Source organism: Rhineura floridana, chromosome 3 (genome assembly GCF_030035675.1).
Source record: "Rhineura floridana isolate rRhiFlo1 chromosome 3, rRhiFlo1.hap2, whole genome shotgun sequence".
NCBI classification, from domain to species: Eukaryota; Metazoa; Chordata; class Lepidosauria; order Squamata; family Rhineuridae; genus Rhineura; species Rhineura floridana.
The window spans coordinates 200,525,728-200,546,176 of NC_084482.1; the positions used below are offsets into that span (position 1 = coordinate 200,525,728).

The window sequence follows — 20,449 nt, forward strand, 5'->3', positions numbered from 1 at the left end:
GTGTGGGTTGAGCCAAGTGCACTTAGGCTGCAATTCTATATCCACTGAACCGAAGTGATTTCAATTTCAATATTTTTATTGAAATACTCATAAGGGTTTTAATATATGACATGAGGATACCTAAAGATAATCTTACCCCTTTCAGAGCTTGGAAAAGTTACTTTTTTGAACTGCAACTCCCATCAGCCCAATCCAGTGGCCATGCTGGCTGGGGCTGATGGGAGTTGTAGTTCAAAAAAGTAACTTTTCCAAGCTCTGCCCCTTATATACCCAACCAATCCATGCCCTCTGCAGAAGTTCTTAGTTGCCCTTTTTTCTGTCCTGTTCTTCAAAAGAAAGTAACTGTTACAAGTTGTTTAGTTTTTAACTGTATTTTTTTTCTTTTGTGTGTCTGATGTACATTTTTATGGAAACTGCCTTTGGGAGGCTCTATTTGACATAAAGCTGTATATAAATATCTGAAATACATAAATCATCATTATTATTTCGACACATTTATATACTGCTTAATGGCAATAGTCGCTGAAGAGGTATATCATAAGTGTAACAAACACAATAGAGATAAAATCAATTAAAAACTAACTACGAAATTAAAAATGCTTTCAAACGCCTGCTAAAATAAAAGCTAAATTAACTCCTCCCTCTCTTCTTTTACTTCTTTTTTCCGCCCCACCCCCCGACAGGGACAATGGAGATTTCACTGGGCCAGTGGCTCCTCATTCTGTTCCTGGTGGTGGTCCCACTTCTTTATGAATGGAGTGCCACCTTCAAATACTTCTGCAAGATGGCGTTCTACAACAGCTACATCCTCTTCCTGGCCGTCATTGTCATCCCTGTTTGTGCAGTTCGTGGACGCAATGTGGAGAACATGAAGTGAGTGAGGGGTGTGCGCATATGTACATGTGTTGGGGCCTTTGGGCAATATTCAACTAACCTATCAGCCCAAGGATTTCTGCTTGGGCCACAATACTTTCCCCCCTCTCCTCCCTCTGGGCCTTCCCCAAATTTGCTCCAGGGGGAACCCCTAGAACAGATTTAGGAGATGCATGAGGGATGGCGGGAAGGAGAGGGGAGAATGTTCAGTTGTGCAAGGAAAAATCCTTATGCTGACAGGACTTTCACATCATGTTATGTTGAAGACTACCAGTGAATACTCATAAGACTTCGATATCTCCGTGTAATGTGCGGAATTTGTTTTTCTATATTTCCATTAGTTGTACGTTGATACCTTTAGAGTTGGGTGAGTAGAAGGTAGATTGGGAGCTTCTGCTACATCTCTGGGTATTTTTACTTAAAAGCCTTTGTAAACCACTTCATATTTTTTAAATCTGTTAAGTGGTATGCAATATTAAAAAAAAACCACCAATATCATTAAAACTAAAATACAATCTAAAACCAGTAAAACAGCAGTATTAAAAAAAAAAAGATAAAAGTATTAAAAGGTCTGGGATATAGCTTTGGTTGAAAAGTTGACAAAGTTGGCTAGAGTGGCTTAAAAAAGGGATAATTTGGGATCTAAATGGTTTGATTTTGCAATGTACATGAATAAGGAAATTAATAGTGTATGCCACCATCTCAGATTCTACTTTGTGGAAATTGTATGTTTCTGCTATAGTAACATTAAGGATACTAGTGACACACGTCATCTTCATGCGGCATTTTGTTGCGAGTCTTCCTTGTGTGACTACTGCTGTGCGTGTTGATCTCTGGAACTGATTTTTATTTTATAGACAGAGGTAATAATTGGTTTTTATTAGTGTGTTCACAAAGCTTCCTGTGGCTGTTGGGGGAGGGTGTTGTTGTTTGTGATGTTTTTATGGTATATCCTATTTATTTCTGTTTTTAACAGTGTTGTAAGTGACGTGGGGACCTTTGGGTAACAGGTGACTAACAAATCAAGTAAAAAATAATAATTTATGTTACGTTCAGAGCTTTATGTGTTTAAGTTAAGCTTCTTGTATATTTCTATGAATAAAATCAATTTACACATGTGTAAAAGAGGGGAATAGCATGAAAAGCATATAAAGGCAAATAAAACAAACATCCAGGGGATTCAAGCATGTAACACATAAGATTGACCCAGTCTTATGGGCCAAGGAAAGCCTTGGTAAAAGGATAAGTCTTTGTTATAGATCTGCAAGGAATTCTGATTCTCAGTTGTTTTAACAATAGTAGAAACTAGAAAGCCCCCCCCCCCAGCCAAAAGTAAGTTCCTGGATAAGATTGCTTGAGGGCAGGGGCTGGTGGACGAGGAACTGATTTGTGTGTGAAAGGACTTGTGGGGCTGGTTGCAGGGCTGGCCACAAACTCCTGGCCTGAGCATGTTCTCAGAGGTGCCCTCTTCTTTAATTCTTAGCATATTTGTTGCCTTCTGAGGTTCTGTTTTGCCCAGGGCTGTGGAGTCGGTACATGAAACCTTCAACTCCTCTATTTTTCTACTGTCCGACTCAAGACTCCTTCATAAATGGCAAATGTATATTATTTATTTAGTTAATTGATTGATTTATTATTTGATTTATAGCCCGCCTTTCCTCCCAACAGAAGCCCAGGGCGGCAAAGAGAAATGCTAAAAACACTTTAAGACATCATAAAAAGACCTTAAAATGCATTAAAACAAAAAAATTAAATTATTAATTTTATTTTGAAGCCGGAGTCAGAGTCGGTACATTTCTATCGACTCCAACTCCACCCAGAATTGCTTCCGACTCCACAGCCCTGGTTTTGCCTCTGGCTCCAAGTTGTCGACCTCAGGGTTCTAGTTAAAAAGTAATAAAGTGATACCAAAAGTGTGAAGTCTGCTTGCTTACCCCTGCCTCATGGAATTACATAGGCAAACATAAGACAGGTCTCTGTCTCCTAGGAGTTTACAGTCTAAAACAGACAATAGAGTAGGGGTGGGGAATCTGAACCCCAGGGGCTGAATGCAGCCCTCCAAGCCTCCCTGTCTGGCCCTTGGGACTCTCTCCAAGCCACCTCTCCCTTTCCAGCCACACCCCTTATTGGTGCTGCCCTGCACCTTCCTTGATTGTTTTTGCCTGGCTTTCTCCACGAACTCTGATAATGCCCCTTGTTTCCTTAGGTTTCTCACACACAAGCAGGGGTGTGTAGGTGTATGTGTTAACTAGCCTACTGTACCAAAGGTAAAATTTGCCTTGATTGGTCTAGCCGCTTTGGCTTCTGGGCCCTGCCCACCACAGGTATGTAGGTCCTAGAATTTTGCCCAGAGTGGAATGCAGCCCTGCGGCTGAAAAGGGTTCCCCACCCTGCAATAGAGGAAGGAAGGAAGGAAGTGGACAGATGCAGTTACATGTACTTGCAGCTTGATTTCAGGCAGGAATGTGGCTGAAGACAAATGCATGTGGAATGGGTGAGTCTTGGGCGGATTTGACAGATTTGAAGGAAAAGAGAGAGAGGGCACCTCAGGGAGGCAGCTCCACATGTAGAAGCATTTGCACAGAATTCTTCCCTCTTTGTCTCTGCACCAGCGCTCTGAATTAAAGGACTTGCCCATTGGTATCCAAAGAGTTTCATGACAACTTAAGCAAGGGCTGTTCTAAAATTGATTTTTTAATAGTAAATTTAACAAAAAGAGAGAGAGAAAAGAAAAACAGAGAAGGGGAGAAGCGAGAGAAGGGGACCTCCCCCCCATCACCTCACATTATGTAATAATAGATGATCAGAGATTATTGCTTGCAAATGCTGGAGTTGCTGCAATCTGCTAATGGGCGACATGTTTATCGCCATGATTTTGCAAAGCTGAGGTCACAGAGTCCACACAGATGACATAGCAGTGAGCTGTCTAGCTGCCACCTTACACACTCCATGCTGGCTGTGTGGGACCCAGGCTTCTGTCAGAATCTTTTAAAGCAGGGGTAGAAAAAGATAGTGGGTGGAAGTAGCTTTTTGCCATTCCAAGGCCTGGAAAGAGGGAGGCTCAGGACACCCATTATATTCGGGGACAGAACAGCAACAACAGAGAAGCTTCCTGTATAATTGTACACTGTTCAGAGCAGGGGTTCCCAGTCTGTGACCCACAGACCACCACTGGTCCCCAAGCTTCATTCAGGTGGTCTGCAGGCAGCATGTCTTCCTATTTGTGGTTGAAGATGGGAGACAGCACATCCATCGCATTCAATATTCATATTGATTTTTAATTGTGTTTTCATTGCTTCTCTTCTTATATTATATTACAATTGGAATTTTATGAAATTACAATTGCTACAAGAGACAGAAAAGTCGTAAGCTGGTCCATCAAGATCCTCAGCAATTTTCAAGCGGCCCATGTGGGGGTGAGAAGTTTGGGAACTGCTGGCATAGAGATTTTTAAATGTTAAGTGGCTTATAAATGTTTTTAAATAAAAAATAAATAAATGGCTTGAGTATGCAGGGAGGAAGAGGGTGGTAGTCAAAGCCTTCTGGGATGTTTTGGCCTGTGCAGTAGGGTGGGATGCAAAATCCTTCCAAAACCCCCAAAGGGGTTTTAGGAAGCTGCCTTATAGTCAGACCGTTGAGCCATCTAACTCAGTATCATCTACACCAGGGTAGCCAACATGGTGCTGTTCAGATATTGTGGTTTACAATTCCCATCATCCCAGCTAGCATGGTCAGTGGCCGGTAATTATGGGAATTGTGGTCCAAAACATCTGGAGGCTACTATGTTGGCTACCCTTGGCATACACTGACTGGCTGTGGTTCTCCGATATTTCAGACAGGGAATCTTTCTTGCCCCTATCTGGACATGCCAGAGATTGAACCGAGGACCTTCTGCATGCAAAGCAGATCCTCTGTCACTGAGCTACGGTCCTTCTTTGATGGCTTTGTCCATAATCAGATCGTTGGAGTTCTAGGCTAGGTGTGGGCAGAGGATAGACTGGAAACTATTTGTAGGCTGAGTGATAGAATGCACCCTGGCCAATGAAATATGCCTGTTTTTCAGCGATTGAGAGGAAGGCCTTGTGAAATGAGATTAAAATATTTCAGAGTAGTTCATACATTTAAAATCATTCAGAGTGAGGGCAGAAAACTGTGCCCTTACTCTGATTTGGCTTTGTGACACCAAGTGAAAAATCTGACTGGCTTTATGGCATCTCTGTGTGGTCTCTTCCTATCTTCCCTCTAAAGCAGCTCCTGTGGGTGTTTAAAAAAAACAAAAAAAACAAAAACTAAAATGGGTCCAAAGCTGAGATCAGGGAAAGAAGCATTTGTGAACATACAGTAAACATCATGTGAAAAAGCCAACCAAAGAGTTTCATGACTTTTCCCTTCTTGCCCAATCCCCAACGGTTTCATGGGCAAAAATTCTGAGGCTGTGCCAAATTTAGTGCCAGGCAGCTCTTGAACTAATGTGGTGATGAGGCAATGTTTGTTGGTAAAGGTGCCACACATGTTAACCTGCAAGTGTGAGCATGTGCCATGTCACAGTATCCACAGCCTGTATCCAGAGGACAAACCATGGTTTGAGGAGGAAACGACCTTAACCATGATCCTGGGTTCGGACAACACGCTAAGCCAAACCCATTTATTTATTTAAATAGATAAATAATTATTGTCTTTTTTTCCCCAAGCAGTATTTATTGATGTTTTTATTGACCTTCTTGTAATTTTGTTGTTGTATACCACTTTGCTGTATTTTTAGGAAAGTATGGCCTATAAATATTAAATAAATGAATAAAATAAAAATAAATAAATCTTGGCTTAGCTACCATGTCCCACTGGCCTAAAAAATGTAGAGGGGGGAGCAGAGTGGCTGGGGGTCTCCTCCTTGGGAAGCCGGCGTGTTCACATGTTTGCTGTAAGTCATGGTTTCTCAACACAGGAGGTGGGGAGCCTTTGGCTTCCCAGATGTTGCGGAACTACGATTCCCATCATCCCTGTCCATTGGCCATGCTGGCTGGTGCTGATGGGAGTTGTAGTTCAGCAACATCTAGACGGCCAAAGGCTCTCCACCCTGGCTTAGCGTGATGTGCAGAAGTGGGCTATGTGTGCTACACTACATAGATGCAGTGCCCACACCTACCACAGCCTGCTGGCGCCTTGGAAGAAAATTATTCTGTTTCCCCCACACACACTTCCAGTCTGCTGATCTGAAAAGTTTCTCAGCAGCAGAGTCCTGAGTGTACCTCCTAGCCAGGCTTCTTGGCCCTCAAGCCGGAGGAAGTTTGTGGCATTTATGGAGATAAGCAGTCCAGGAATGCCACAGACTCTTTTAAGGTTTTAAAAAGAGCTGGGTGTTTTGGCTGCTGCTCTTTCTTCTCTCTCCCCTGCCACCTCCACCCCCCCCGGATGTTATCACATGCTTGGAGCAAGAGACTTTGGAAGGGTTAGGGCAGGAAAGGAGAGATCTGTGGCCCTCCAGATGTTGTCAGGCAACAACTGCCATCCATGGGAGTCCACAGAGGAAGGTGGGTAGTATCCCTTAGATCAGTGGTCCCAACCTTTATGAGCATGGGACCCCCTTTATAAGCGGGAAAAAATTGTGACCCCCTCCCCCTAGGGAGGCAGGCTGGCTGCCAGGAAGGAAGGGGGAAAGCAGCCTTTCTTTGCAGGTTCCTTCTTTTTGCTTCACAAAAAGCTCTCTCCTCTCATTCTAAGTAAGGGCGTTGCCAGTAGCGGCAGTGCAAGGAGACGGGAATCAGTGATAGTAATCCCCTCTTCTTCCTGGTAGCTCCACCCTCAGCCTCCTTTGGCATCTGCCATGTATTTTATAGGCAGATGCCTGCCCTTAGTGCGCCTGAAAGACGCTCTGGCGCTTCAGCAAAAGGCCTCCCCTCTCGTTTGGAGCAAGGGGGAGGTGTCATCTGCAGCGGCAGCTGAAAGCAGACAGTGTAGAGGGAGTGAAGACTTTTTTTAAAAAATTAATAAATAATTCATTTCTTTACTGTTCACGGCCCCCTCTGGATTACTTCCCGGCCCCCAGGTTGGGAACCACACCTTAGATGAACCCTGATCCCGAGATTTCCAGCTTTTTTTTTAAAAAAAAAAGCATAAGTTTTTAGCCTTCATAGAACCTGAGAAATGAGGCAAAATGTACAGACACCGTTCTCATTTTTGTGTGTGAGAAACTATCCTGCTCCCCCTTTTGGTTTTAATTCCTTCCCGCCACCCCAGAAAAAAATTCCTTCAGACACCCATGCGCCCATTGTTCCCAACCATTGGCAATGCTGGCCCCGGGCTGATGGGAGCTGGAATCTGGCAACAGTCGGAGGACCACTGCTTCCCCCATTGCTGGCTGAGGGGATTGTACAGTTGCTGCCATTTTGGGCTGTTTTGGATATGCCTTCCAACCAAGCCGGAAAGTGTCTAACAGTGTATCCAGTTAGAACTTGCACTGCAGAGATCATTTGGTTACATGCTTTCTTAGAAAAGGTATTATGCCCTGGGGGCGGGACAGGAGCTTAAACGTGCTCACTTCCCTCAGAACACAATTTCTTTTTCTTTTTGGATTGCAAAAGCAGCTTGGTGTTAAGATGCTGGAGTGTGGGTTGCCTTTCTCCCGCGGGGGCATTGACTAAGGAACAGGCCTTGCCAGGAAATCCAGGCACTGCTTAGGGTTAGACTGGAGTGTTTTGCTTCTGTGCATATGGGTTGAGAGAGTTAAATGTGCCCGCCACCACATCCAAGTGCAGGGGGGGCTGTTGGGGGGGGGGAGGAGAGCCAGGTAGGGATGAGCTAATTTTATCAATTTCATTTTCTCATATTTCCAATCTTAGTTCAGTTCTTCACATTTCCATCTCATGAAGGAAGTCCTCATGTAGGATTTTAGTGCAAATTTCTCCTAATATATACATTTATTTTAAAAAATCAATTTTGCCTGACATATACTTTATTGCAAAGGAACTTTCCCTAATATAATACCTTTTTGCATGTTCTGTTCATTAACAGATGCATTTTGTACGCACATTTTACCCCAGCTCGTGCATTCTCGTACGCATGATTTGGCTGGAGAACTGCACTGCAACATTTAGAGAAGTGCACATTTCCAAGGATGGCTGTGTTTTGGTTTGTGTATTGTTTCAGGAAGTGCAGATTGGGCAGATAAGATAAAAGTGAACCAAATGGAATTCTCTCCCCCCCCCTCCACCATGTGGAGTGAGGCTGCCACCTAAGGTGGCCTATATATGGTGTGGGAGACGGTGAGGTTTTTGTAGCCAGAACTGTGTGTGCTCCTCACCCTACTCTGCACTCCCTAGACTAGCATGCTGTCCTGTCCTTGGGTGTGGTGGTGGACACTGCTCTGTTGCCATTGTGGAGCCGGTGTGGTGTAGTGGTTAGGATGTTGGACTATGACCTGGGAGACTATGGTCTGACTCCCCACGCAGCCCTGAAGCTCACTAGGTGACCTTAGGCCAGGCACCGTCTCTCAGCCTAACTTACCTCACAGGGCTGTTGTGAGGATAAAAGGGGGAGAAGGGAATCATGTACACCACCTTGAGCTCCTTGGAGGAAAAGTGGGATATAAATGTAATAATAATAAAAAAAAGTTAAGAGTCAGCTGCCGCTTAGTTGGCTTCTCTGTGTGGGGTGTCCTGGGGAGCTATCTGGCCCTTCACTTCAGGCAGTAAAATTTACTTTTATTTATTTGTTTATATCTTACTCTTCCTCCCAAAAGAGCCCAGACAAAATGCCTTGTGCTGGCCCATGTGAGTCTGTGTGTGGGAGAGAGACAAACCTCTTAAGTAGTTATAGGCACTTCAGCTTCTTTGAATGTCCACGAGTTCTAGTATTATGAGAGAGGGAGAAGAACTTTTCTCTATCCACTTTCTCAATGCCATGCATAATTTTATACACTTCTATCATGTCTCCTCTGACCCGCCTTTTCTCTAAACTAAAAAGCCCCAAATGCTGCAACCTTTCCTCGTAAGGGAGTCGCTCCATCCCCTTGATCATTCTGGTTGCCCTCTTCTGAACCTTTTCCAACTCTATAATATCCTTTTTGAGATGAGGCGACCAGAACTGTACACAGTATTCCAAATGCGGCCGCACCATAGATTTATACAACGGCATGAACTGATGTAGAGATGGTAAGGAGAAATTTGGGGCCTATTTCTAAAAAGAGGAGATCAAAAGAGACAGTGAGTTCTGGGCTTCATGTCATCATCTTCCCTCTAAAAAAAATATCTTTAGGGCTGCTTTCAGAATATTTTTTTAAAAGGTTGAAAGCAAACAAGATATGGGGAGGTTGCTTAAAAGTTTAAATCCAAAACAAACGACTGTCGCACTATTCATACAATTTCAGAATTTGTCAAACATTAAGACAGAGAACATAAAAGAAGCAAAGGGAAGAAAAAGAAACAAAAGATTAGTATAATAAAACTTTGGTCAATGTTGATTGTCTCTATTAATTGTTAGATTGACAAAGGAGGTGGTTATTGTAGCAGTAGCAGTAGTAATAATAATAATAATAATAATAATAATAATAATAATGAAAGCTGCAGTGAGTGATGCTGGCCTCTCGAGGGAGCATCAGCACGCCCAGACATGTCAGTGCTTCAAATGATTTTTAACTGGTGGTTTATTGGGAATGGAAGACAACCTGGTATTATCATAACTGACCACAGTGCTGTATGTGCACTGCACAGTGCAGAAGCCACAGGTTAATAAGCTTTCTTCTCTTCTTCTTTTTTAAAAAAATCTCTAGGATAATCCGGTTCATGATGCTGCATGTGAAATATCTGTACGGGATCAAGATTGATGTACGGGGGATGGAGAACTTCAACATCAAGGAGCCTTATGTGATAGTGTCCAACCATCAGAGCTCCCTTGATTTGCTTGGTATGGCTGGGAGGAAAAAGGGGTTGGGGGTTGGGTTGGGAGGCGGTCATGTGGGAGGAGTGTGAGTAGAATTAATCCATTTGTTGGGAGCTCCCCCCCCCATATCACTAAATTATTAGAGTTGTTGCCTGATTTTAAATGAATATAGAATAGTAGAGTTTGGAAGGGATCTCCAAAGGTCATCTGATCTGGGATAGCCAACATGGTGCTTTCTAGATGTTGCTTCTGTCACCACCTTTAACCCAAGCCTGTGCTTGTTGAGGCCAATGTGAAACTGAGTCCAACATCATCTGGAGGGCACCATGTTGGCTAACCCTGAATCCACTGTGTGTATTTTGGTCGACTTCTTAGTTAGTTAACTATGAATAAAACAGTTCTGGAAGGGGGAGGGGGAAAACATTTTTTTCTTTGGTTTTATGGATAGGCTGGGGGACTTGTGGCCCTCCAGATGTTGTTGGATTCGAATGCCCATCAGCCCCAATCAGCATGGCCAATGGTGAGGGATGATGGGAGTTGAAGCCTACATCTGGAGGGCCTCAGGTTCCCCATACCTGGTCTGTTATGGCAGGCGGTGGGCTCTCGGGCAGAGAGAGGTCTCTCTGTCTTTGTGTCCCCTTTTCTCCCCTTCATATCTCCTGTCCCCTGATCGTTTTGACTAGAGATGGCAGCTACTGAATCTTGGGCCTCCTGTATGCAAAGCATTTACTGTACCACAGGGCCATGGTCCCTCCTCTGTCCAGTATTCTCGGGTAAAGTGGGCAGGGCTGCCTATTTCTGCTGCCAAGGACAACTCCTGCGCTTTTCCCCCCGCCCTGCAGGATTGATGGAGGTGCTGCCAGATCGGTGCGTGCCAATCGCCAAGAAGGAGCTGATGTACATGGGCACTGTGGGCTTGGCTTGCTGGCTGGGGGGCATCATCTTTATCAACCGCAAGAAAACGGACGATGCCATCAGCGTCATGGCTGAGGCTGCCCAAACCATGCTGAGAGAGGATGTGAGTCTTGATGGAGCGGGAGGTACGGGCTGGGTGGGTGGATTAGGGAATGGTGGGTAATCTGGAAGCGGGTGGTGGAAGGAAGGGATAGAGAAATGGAATTATGCCTCTGGGATGGCTGGGTATTCAGTATGGAATGTGGAGGACTGAGACTGGGGGGGGGGATCCAAAATCCTTAAGTGCATGCTTCATGGTGTTGAGCTAGTTTACTGGCACAGTCATCTCAGGCGTGTGTGAAAAATGTACCATTGTGCCGCTGGCCTCTTGGAATTTCCCTCCCTCTTTAAATGTTAACTTACTGCTACAGTCCTCTCAGGGCATGGGTGAGAGAAGGAAGTCTACCATCACGGTGTTGAGCTCTTGGAGTTTTCCCCTTACTTTGGTCCTACATTACTGGTACAGTCCTATCAGGTGTGTGTGTGTGAAATGTACCATATCGGAATGCGCAAGGTTGAGGGTGGAGAGAAAATAGGTTATAGGAAAGTAAACTCGCCTCTCTCGGCAGAATGATTTTTGGCTTTGCTCTGCGTGAATTTATCTGGCTGCATGAAGAAAAATTTAGCAACACTGCACGGGTGGATTGTGTGGGTGCTTTTAAAACTCATAATCCCTCCCCTCCCGCATGAATTCTGAGCTGGCACAAGCCCTGCATCATGTGCTGGTTTTTTTTTTTCCCAATTTTTATTCTAATTTTCAAAACCAAAATAATACAAAAAGAAAACAACACAAATCAATAACTAATACAATACAAAAAAAATACATATATATAAAAATATTGACTTCCGATTTGTCATAGTTCAGCTATAAATCTATAATATATAACAAACCTATCTCTTAATAGATTATAAAATCACCTTCCTCCAGCGGTTATCTTAGTTGGTTTCAAATCTCATTAACATCATATCATTTTAATATTCTACAAAAAGTCAAAGAGAAGTTTCCAATCCTTGAGATATATATCAATCAATTTTTTTTCTAAATAAACATGCCAATTAATCCAGCTCATCAAATCTACTAAATCCAGTAATTTCAAAACACTATAATTCAACTATAAATCTATAATATATAACAGACCTATCTCTTAATAGATTATAAAATCACCTTCCTCCAGCAGTTATCTTAGTTGGTTTCAAATCTCATTAACATCATATCATTTTAATCTTCCACAAAAAGTCAAAGAGAAGTTTCCAATCCTTGAGATATATGTCAATCAATTTTTTTTTCTAAATAAACATGTCAATTAATCCAACTCATCAAATCTACTGAGTCCAGTAGTTTCAAATCGCTCTTCTGTCATTATCCATATTGGGTCCATCTTCCATCTTTACGCACCCAAAAATCTTGCTGTCATAGTCATATAATAAAAGTCTGATAGGAATTTCCTCCATCACAGATATTTTCTTACCATCAAATCCAAACGTAACACTGAAGTATTGTTTCAAAGCCGCATCTCTGCTCCTCTTTTCCACATGATACACTAGTACATTTCTTGAAGGTTTTTCCATTGACACAAAACAGGGATTAATTCTATTAACTTTCTCCATTTCAAGTTCCATCAAATCCTTCCAGTCCAGGAATTTTTTTGAACCGATAATATCTTTATCTCCAATCTCTTCAATTCCTTCAGAGACAGCGCTGTATTCCAAACTGTAATATTTATCTCCAGGATCCGTCACAACCAGGAAATCCAAATCTTTTTTCATGTCCATATTTAAGCCAATCTCCATAGATTGAACCTTGCCTTTAATTTCTCTTTCATCCTTTTTTTGTTTTCCAGATCTATCTTTATTCTCCTTTCTCATAGAATCCTGAGTTTCTTTCAGCTCCTGTCTCATTTCATGAAATTCAGTTCTCCACGCTTGTCTATTATTTCTCAGTTCTTGTTTTATTGAGTTAATCCCATCCATTATTTTCTGAAGCATGTCTAGAAATAAAGTCCCTTCTTGTACATCCATGATCTTCTTAATTGCCATTCTTAAAACCAAAAGAACAAAACTCCTTCAATTTTCAATGTCCCAAGCAAAGAGCAGTTTATTTCTTTATCCAGTTACAGAGGAGTTAATCTTTCCAACCAACTAACGTCACACGCTAGACAGTCCTTATCTCTTAAATGTCCAGAAGTGCAAAAACAGCTTTTAGTTCACAGCGTTTAAATAACTAGTAGCAGAGAGAATGAGCAGATTCGTCAACAACAACAACAAAAAAAAGTAGATCAGAAAAAATAGTCCCTTATATATATTACACAAAAGTCTTGTAAATCAAAAAGATTTCTTATCTCTCCCAATCAGAAAGCTCTCATCCGTTGTAATCTTTAAAACGCAATTTTCCATGTCAGCTTTTTGCAATAAAAAAAAAAAGATAAGCTATTTATATTTTCTTCCCCCTTAGTTCCGTAAATAAAGAAGGAAAGTCTTACCTCATCTAGGTTATCTTAATTGCTGTTACTTTGACAAATCTCTTTAGCTATATAGATAAGAAAATGATAAATGTAGACAGGAGGTTTGCCTGCTAGTCCGTTAAAAAAAAACGGGTCACTTATCCAGCTGAGCTAGCATAAAATCCTCGCTCTGTCTGAACTGCTGGAAGACAGACAATTCTGACGAATTCCAGGCTCCAACAATCCATGTGCTGGTTTTAATGAGCTCTTGAGGTGCGTGACTCTGTGGGTGGGTGGGTGGTACAGTATAGAGAAATTTCTTCACCATGTAGTTTGCTATTGTTGTTGTGCCTTCAGCATATAAGGTCTTCCCCGCTGTGTGACACAATAAAATACGAGATCCTACACGGGAGACACCAAGCAGGAAAGAGAGAGAGAGAGACCAGACTCTGCCCTCTCCCTTTAGGGAAGGATTTGGCTCTAAAGAAACATCCTCTTTCCCCATCTATCCTGGGAGGGAGAGCTTAATTTTAAGCCTGGCCACACCAGACCTTCACCCTGTTTTCTGTGCCAGCCCTGTGGTGGGTGGCAAATGCTTCTGAGCGAGGCAAGTCGCCAGCGCCCAGCACGGAGGGGCAAATGCTAGGGCCCCCAGAAGGGCCCACCACTGCTGATGAATCCTAGCCTGGCGGCTACAGCACCAAGGAGCACTCCGGCCCCACAGGGCACATGTATTGTGGCTGGCACTGCTATATGAATGACGCTGCCCCCCCCTCAATATGCATATGTGAGGGGTGGGGCCTATATCATTCATGTGACTGAGCTATCCACCACCATGGGCTGAGAGCTCTCCCCAGTGGCAGTGCTATGCCCCCCCCAATCCCTTTCTGTTAGGCCAGCATCGCTGAGCAGCGCACTCAAGCCACATGCATGTAGTGGTCAGCCCGGCCACATCAGCATCACGAATGTGGCTGCAAAACCCATTACATGTACGTTGTGAGGGCTGGGAGCTCGGCTCAACGCCTGCCCGTCCACAAGAAGGGTGGGGAGAGCACAGTCTGCTTTGGGGAGGCAACGAAGGTCGGCTTGCCTAAGCCCCCCTGCCCCCCCAAAAAAACTTGGAGCTGGGCCTGCTCTGAGCATACGCAGAATGCCCCTCCATTGACGATGCCACCAGGTAATTGCGCCTCTTCAGAAAGATTCAGGACCGACACAAGCAAGTACTTCTTCCTGCAGTGCATAATTAAGCTATGGAAACTATGGAATTGCTTCCATAGGTTATAGTGATGACCAACAGCTTGGATGGCTTTAAAGGAAAACTAGCCTTATCCTCCATGACTTGGTCTGTCAATGGATGCTGGCCATGAAGGCTGTATTCTGCCTCCACGGTTGCACTCGGGTCCTGCTGGGCATCCTAGGAGAGGCATCTTTTGGCCACTGTGGGAACAGAAGGCTGGGCTAGATGGGACTTTGGCCTGACTCAGCAGGGCTCGTCTTATGAAACTGGGCTAGAGACTTTCAGTGCATAGGCCTGTCCTGCTCAGCAGGTGTGGGCCTGGGTAGGGGAATTTGTACGATCCAGCTGGGGAAAGGAGCTGAACCAAGAGTCGCTCATCTGGTGGGTTCTTGTGGTGGCAACCATGGGGACAAGCTTTTAAAGCGGCGGGGTGGGGGTGGAGGAGAGAGGAACCCCTCCAGCTGCATTTGTATAACCCAGAACTGCTCCCACTCCTTCCTGGCCCCCTTCTTTTTTGCAGGTTCGGGTCTGGGTGTTCCCAGAGGGCACCAGGAATCACAATGGCTCCATGCTGCCCTTCAAACGGGGTGCCTTCCATTTGGCTGTGCAAGCCCAGGTAAGGGGTGCCCTCTTTACTTCGTCGTGGGGTGACTAAGGGCGCAGTCTCTATGCCCTCTTACCAGGGAGTAAGCCCCATATGAAATCAGCGGGGATGACCTCTGAGTGAAGATGTGTAAGGTCGCCTTGTTACAGGTGCCGAGTAGCGGATGAGAGAGCAAGCTGTGAGCCGGGAAGCCGCCAGTTATGCTTGCCTCCGCCACACACTTCCTGAGTGGTCTTAGCCACGCCACTTGCTCTTTCTCTGTCTCTCAGCTTTGATCTTTCCCGTCTGCAATATGGGGACGTTAATACCGGCCTACATTACATTTGGTAAAGATTAGTGAGAAGATGTCTGTGAAGCATGAACCAAGAGTACTCCCTTTGGGGAGGGGGAGATACGCTGCAACATTTTCTTGTAAGAAGCTGCCTTATACTGCCTCAAACCATTGGGCCATCTAGCTCAGTATTGCCGAGCCTGAGTGGCAGCAGCTTTCCAGGGTTTCAGAGTCTTTCCCAATCCTCCCTGCATATGCCAGGGATTGAACCCGGGACCTTCTTCATGCAGAGCAGATGCTCTAAGCGGCAACCTTTCCCTTAAATTCCACTTGTGGGTGGTACTACTGCTATTACTATTTATTCATTTATTCGTAAGATTTCTTACCCGCCCTTCACCATAAGGTACCAGGGATACAACAATACAGCATGGCATCCACCCAAGAGTTTGCTGTTCTTCTAACAAAAATATGTACCTTGTCACTCCAATCCACCTCCATACCTTAGCACTGGAAAGTGACCAATATAACACCAATCTTTAAAACGGGATCCAGGGGGATCCCAGAAATTACAGGCTGGTTAGCTTAACATCTCTTCTGGGGAAACTGGTGGAAAGTATTGTTAAAAGATAAAAAAAATAACCAAGCATATAGAAGAACAAGCCTTGCTGAAATAGAATCAGCATGGCTTCTACAAAGGTAAGTCCTGTCTCACTCACCTATTAGAGGGTTCTTTGGGAGTGTCAGCAGGCTTATAGATGTGATCCAGTGGACATAGTGTACTTGGAGTTCAAAAAGCTTTCGACAAGGTATCTCACCAAAGACTCTGATTAAGCTTAGCCGTCGTGGAATAAGAGGAGGGGTCCTCTTGTGGATCAGGAACTGGCTAGCAAATAATAAGTAGAGAGTAGGAATAAATGGACAGTGCTCCCAGTGGAATGATGTAGACAGTGGAGTCCCCCAAGGATTGGTGTTGGAACCTGTACTTTTTACCTTGTTTATAAATCGTCTAGAGTTCGGAGTGAGCAGAGAGATGGCCAAGTTTGCTGATAATACTAAATTTGTTCAGGGTTGTTAAAACAAGAAGAGATTGTGAAGAGCTCAAAGGACTTCTCAAAACTGCGTGAATGGGCTGTAAAATGGCAAATGCAATTCAGTGTAAACAAGTGTAAAGTTATGCATATTGAAGGGAAAATATCATATATGCTCATGGGATCTGAACTGGCGGTGACTGATCAGGAACAAGACCTTGGGGTTGTAGTGAATAGTTCGAGGAAGATGTCAACCTAGTGGGTGGCAGCTGTTGAAAAGGCAAATTCTATGCTAGGGATCATTAGGAAAGGTATTGAAAAGAAAGCTGCCAATATCATAATGCCACTACATAAATCTGTGGTGCAGCCGTATTTCGAATTCTGCATACAGTTCTGGTCACCTCATCTCAAAAAAGATATTGTAGAATTGGAAAAGGGTTCAGAAAGGCATCCAAAATTATCAAGGAGATGGAGCAACTCCCTATCAGGAAAGGTTGCAGCATTTTGGGCTTTTTAGTTGAGAGGAAAGGCGAGTAGCTGGAGACAGGATAGACGTGTATAAAATGATGCATGGCGTGGAAAAAGTGGAGGGAAACTTTTCTTCCCCTCATGTAATATGAGAACCTGAATCCAATGAAGGTGATTGGTAAGTGATTCAGGATAGACAAAAGCAAGGACTTCTTGCAACACTTAAGCTAAACTCTGGAACACACTGCCACAAGATGTGGTGATGGCCACCAACTTAAAAAATAAAATGTAAATGGACTGCCTTCAAGTCGATTCCGACTTACGGCGACCCTATGAACAGGGTTTTCATGGTAAGCGGTATTCAGAGGGGGTTTACCATTGCCTTCCTCTGAGGCTGAGAGGCAGAGACTGGCCCAAGGTCACCCAGTGAGCTTCATGGCTGTGTGGGGATTCGAACCATGGTCTCTCAGATCATAGTCCAAAACTAACCACTACGCCACACTGGCTCTCTGGCCACCAACTTAACAGCTTTTTAAAGGGGATTAGACAATTTCTGTAACAGTCTCTCTTATGATTATTAGCTTTTTCTCTCCTCTCTCTCCCCCCCCACACCCCCTGGGCCCCCTCCAGGTTCCTGTCATCCCAGTTGTGATCTCATCATATCGGGATTTCTATAGTAAGAAGGAAAGACGTTTCACCACAGGTGAGTCCAACCATCTGGCCCTCTCTTACTCTGCCTCCTTCTAAGTATTTCATCAGCAGTTCCCTCCCTTTCATTGAGTGTGAATGTTCTGATCCTAGAGAGAACAGCTTCTAGCAGAACTAGGTAGCCTAAATTGGCCCAGCAACCTGTGGATTTGACTGCCATGGTTCTGGATTTTCAAAGTTAAAACGTGCAACTACTTTGAATTGAAATTGTGGTGGATCTGGAATCCAAAAAGGACAATTGCAAATTTCAGTAAGGGGGAAGAGGAAAGAGAGAGAGAACATTTTTATAAGAGCTGGAAGGGGTTTTAGAGGTCATCTAGATCACCCCCTGCTTCAATGCTGGATCTGCTGGGCAAAGTGCAACTACAGTATCTCTGATAGGTGGCTTTCAGACTCTGCTTAAATATCTCTAGTCAAGAATTGCTGATCACCTCCCAAGGCAGCCTGTTCCACTGCTAAACACCTCTGACTACTAGGAGCGTGATGGCGATGGTGACACAGCATTCAACTAAATCATTTTGCAAGAGGACTTCCCCCCTCCTGTCTCTGTGCCATCCACAAATCTGTTCTGGAGGGTTGGAGAAACCCCCTCCCCCCCAAAAAAAAACATATTTATGGGGCATGCAGGGAGGAGTGGAATGCTCCATTCAAAAATGCTTGTGCTGGCAGGACATTCCCCTTAGCGCTGCTTTGAACACAATATTAATATCATCATCATCATTCAGTTTCTTACCCATCATAAGTCCCCAGGGCAGGTTTCAGCAATTTAAAAACGCAATATTCATATTAATGTAAAACAGGCTACAGCCAGAAGAATAGGGTGGGTGGTGATGTTTGCAGTCCCCAAAAGATAATGGAACTACTGGACGTTTTAAGGACATGAGAAGAGCCCTGCTGGATCAGGCCAGTGGCCCAACTGGACCAGCACACTGTTCTCACAGTAGCCAGCCAGATGCCCCAACAGGAAGCCCCAAGCAGGACCTGAGCGCAAGAGCACGCGCCCCTCCTGCGGTTTCCACAGTTGGTATTGAAGGCATGTTGCCTCCAACCGTCGAGGCAGAGCCTTGCCATCATGGCTAGTAGCCATCCCTTTTGCCCTGCCCTGTGTGCAGCCTCCGCTCTTCACCCCCTCCCTTTTCTTTCTCTCTCTCCCCGTCCCAATCGGCACTGCCTGCCTGTCTTTTCTTCCGCCACAGGGCGCTGCACGGTCGAGATCTTGCCTCCGGTGCCCACGCTGGGGCTGAATGCTGAAGACGTGCCGGGCCTGACAGATCGTGTGCGCCAGGCCATGCTCGTTGCCTTTGAGGGGCTCTCGGTGGAGCTGGGTGCCCCACAGTGACCCCGCCCCCCCTCCACTACTTCTTCCCCCCAACTTCCGGCCCTAGAGAGAGCTACAGGTTGTGACTGGGAGCAGCTTTGCGCCCACGAGCAGCCACTGAGACGGGGGCCAGGAGAGAAGAGGGCGGTGCTTGCTTCATCCCAAGGGCGAAGCCGGGACCAGGAGTGGCAGAGACGGTGACGGGAACAGCCACGCTACAACCAGACACTGAGATGATTGATGTGGGAACTGGCGTGGGTGGGGCTTGACTTGGCCACGCCCACAAGGAGCCACAAAGGTGGCATTGATCCCAGCCACGCCCATTGTCATCTTCAGTTTGGGACCAGAATCCTTTCCCCCTATTCTCCCCACCCGCCCACCCCACAACCAGGTATATGGCAGCATCTTTTCCCCCCCAGTCTTCTCCTTACCTCCCTTCCCAGTTTTTGTCAATGTGAACTGTTCCACTTGAGCTTCTTGGACCGGACCACTCCAATCCCTGTTCAGGGGAGGATATTGTGAGCTGACCCTCGGGCACCCTGTAATGAGAACTGCTCCTTGACTCCTGTGTAGGGAAGCTGTGGGCCAGATCTATCCCAGCACCCCCAGGGACGAGATGGGGCCAGGGTAGTTTTTAAGTGTGAACAACACTTCAGAGTGTGAAACTGAGTGACGTCATGGACTGATTATAAACACCGCACCAGCCTTTCATGAAGGGTGTGAGGTGCGTGTGTGTGAAAGAGAGAGAGAGAGAGAAAGGAAATGGCGTTACTGATTGATCCACTGCATACTGCCCACAGTGGCACAGGATCAGAATGAAGCACTCCAAACACCCTGAGGAGGAATCTGTGTGAACTGAGCCTCTGAAGCAGGGCATCTTCCTGAAGGCTTGCTCAGATTGACTGGTGGCTCTAATAAAATCATGGACTCGACTACCTCCCTCTGTGAAAAGGGCATGGGAGGGAGGGGGGACATCAAGAATGTGGGTATGTATTGGCTCTGTTCTGTCACCTGATGGGTGAGGAGAGAGCAGTTTGGAGGGGGCAGAGTGTCTTGCGTGTGTGCGGGGGGGTGAGATCATGTGGACAGTTCTTGAGGCTGTTGGTAAGAGGAGGCATAGAAGAGAAGGGAAATTATGGATCCTGCTTGGAGGGGTGGGGGAGAGAGAGGAGAAAGTCTATGTGAGAAAGCTCCTCACCATCATGCCTCTTGAGACCTATATTCTCTTGTGTCTCAGCTGGGTAAACCTTTCTTAACCCCGTGAAGGGGAGGCAAGCATGCCCTTATCTCAAAGTGAACATGAGGTGGGTCGACGCAGCAAACTCCTAGCAAACATCAGGGGAAGGGGGTGATTTCTTGTTTTCGGCGCAGGGGATTGGGCTGTGCGCGTTCTCTCTCTTCCCTCCATGGCCAAGCACGTCAGGAAGACAGAGGCCTTGGGACGATGCTAACAGGACCAGGAATAGGGGACAGCAGTGGGGAAGGGCAACCAGGCAGTGGGGGTCACTAAGCCAAATTTTTTAGCAGGTGCATAATGCTCAGGGAGTTGGCGGCATGAGACTGGCTCTTTTTTTTTAGCCTGAGTTTCCTGCCTTTTTCTGGGTTGGGTTGAGACAGGAAATAAGATATGGCAGGGCATAGCTGTTGTGATGCCCTTTAGATGTTGCAGGACT

At 45.2% G+C, this 20,449-nt stretch overlaps 1 protein-coding gene across 3 annotated transcripts in view; it reads left to right on the forward strand.

Annotated features, from left to right (window-relative positions):
* Positions 1-19,708, forward strand: part of AGPAT1 (1-acylglycerol-3-phosphate O-acyltransferase 1) — a 49,217-nt gene extending 29,509 nt beyond the window's left edge. For 2 of the 3 annotated variants that reach the window (XM_061619730.1, XM_061619729.1), the window contains 6 exons: positions 684-873; positions 9,638-9,771; positions 10,590-10,765; positions 14,900-14,995; positions 17,381-17,453; positions 18,655-19,708. In XM_061619730.1, the coding sequence (XP_061475714.1) occupies positions 689-873; positions 9,638-9,771; positions 10,590-10,765; positions 14,900-14,995; positions 17,381-17,453; positions 18,655-18,797 (807 nt within the window). In that variant the 5' untranslated portion in view covers positions 684-688 and the 3' untranslated portion in view covers positions 18,798-19,708. Of the gene's footprint in view, positions 1-683; positions 874-9,637; positions 9,772-10,589; positions 10,766-14,899; positions 14,996-17,331; positions 17,454-18,654 lie in introns of all 3 variants that reach the window. The other variant, XM_061619731.1, reaches the window with a different exon arrangement.
* The last annotated feature ends 741 nt before the right edge of the window (positions 19,709-20,449 follow it).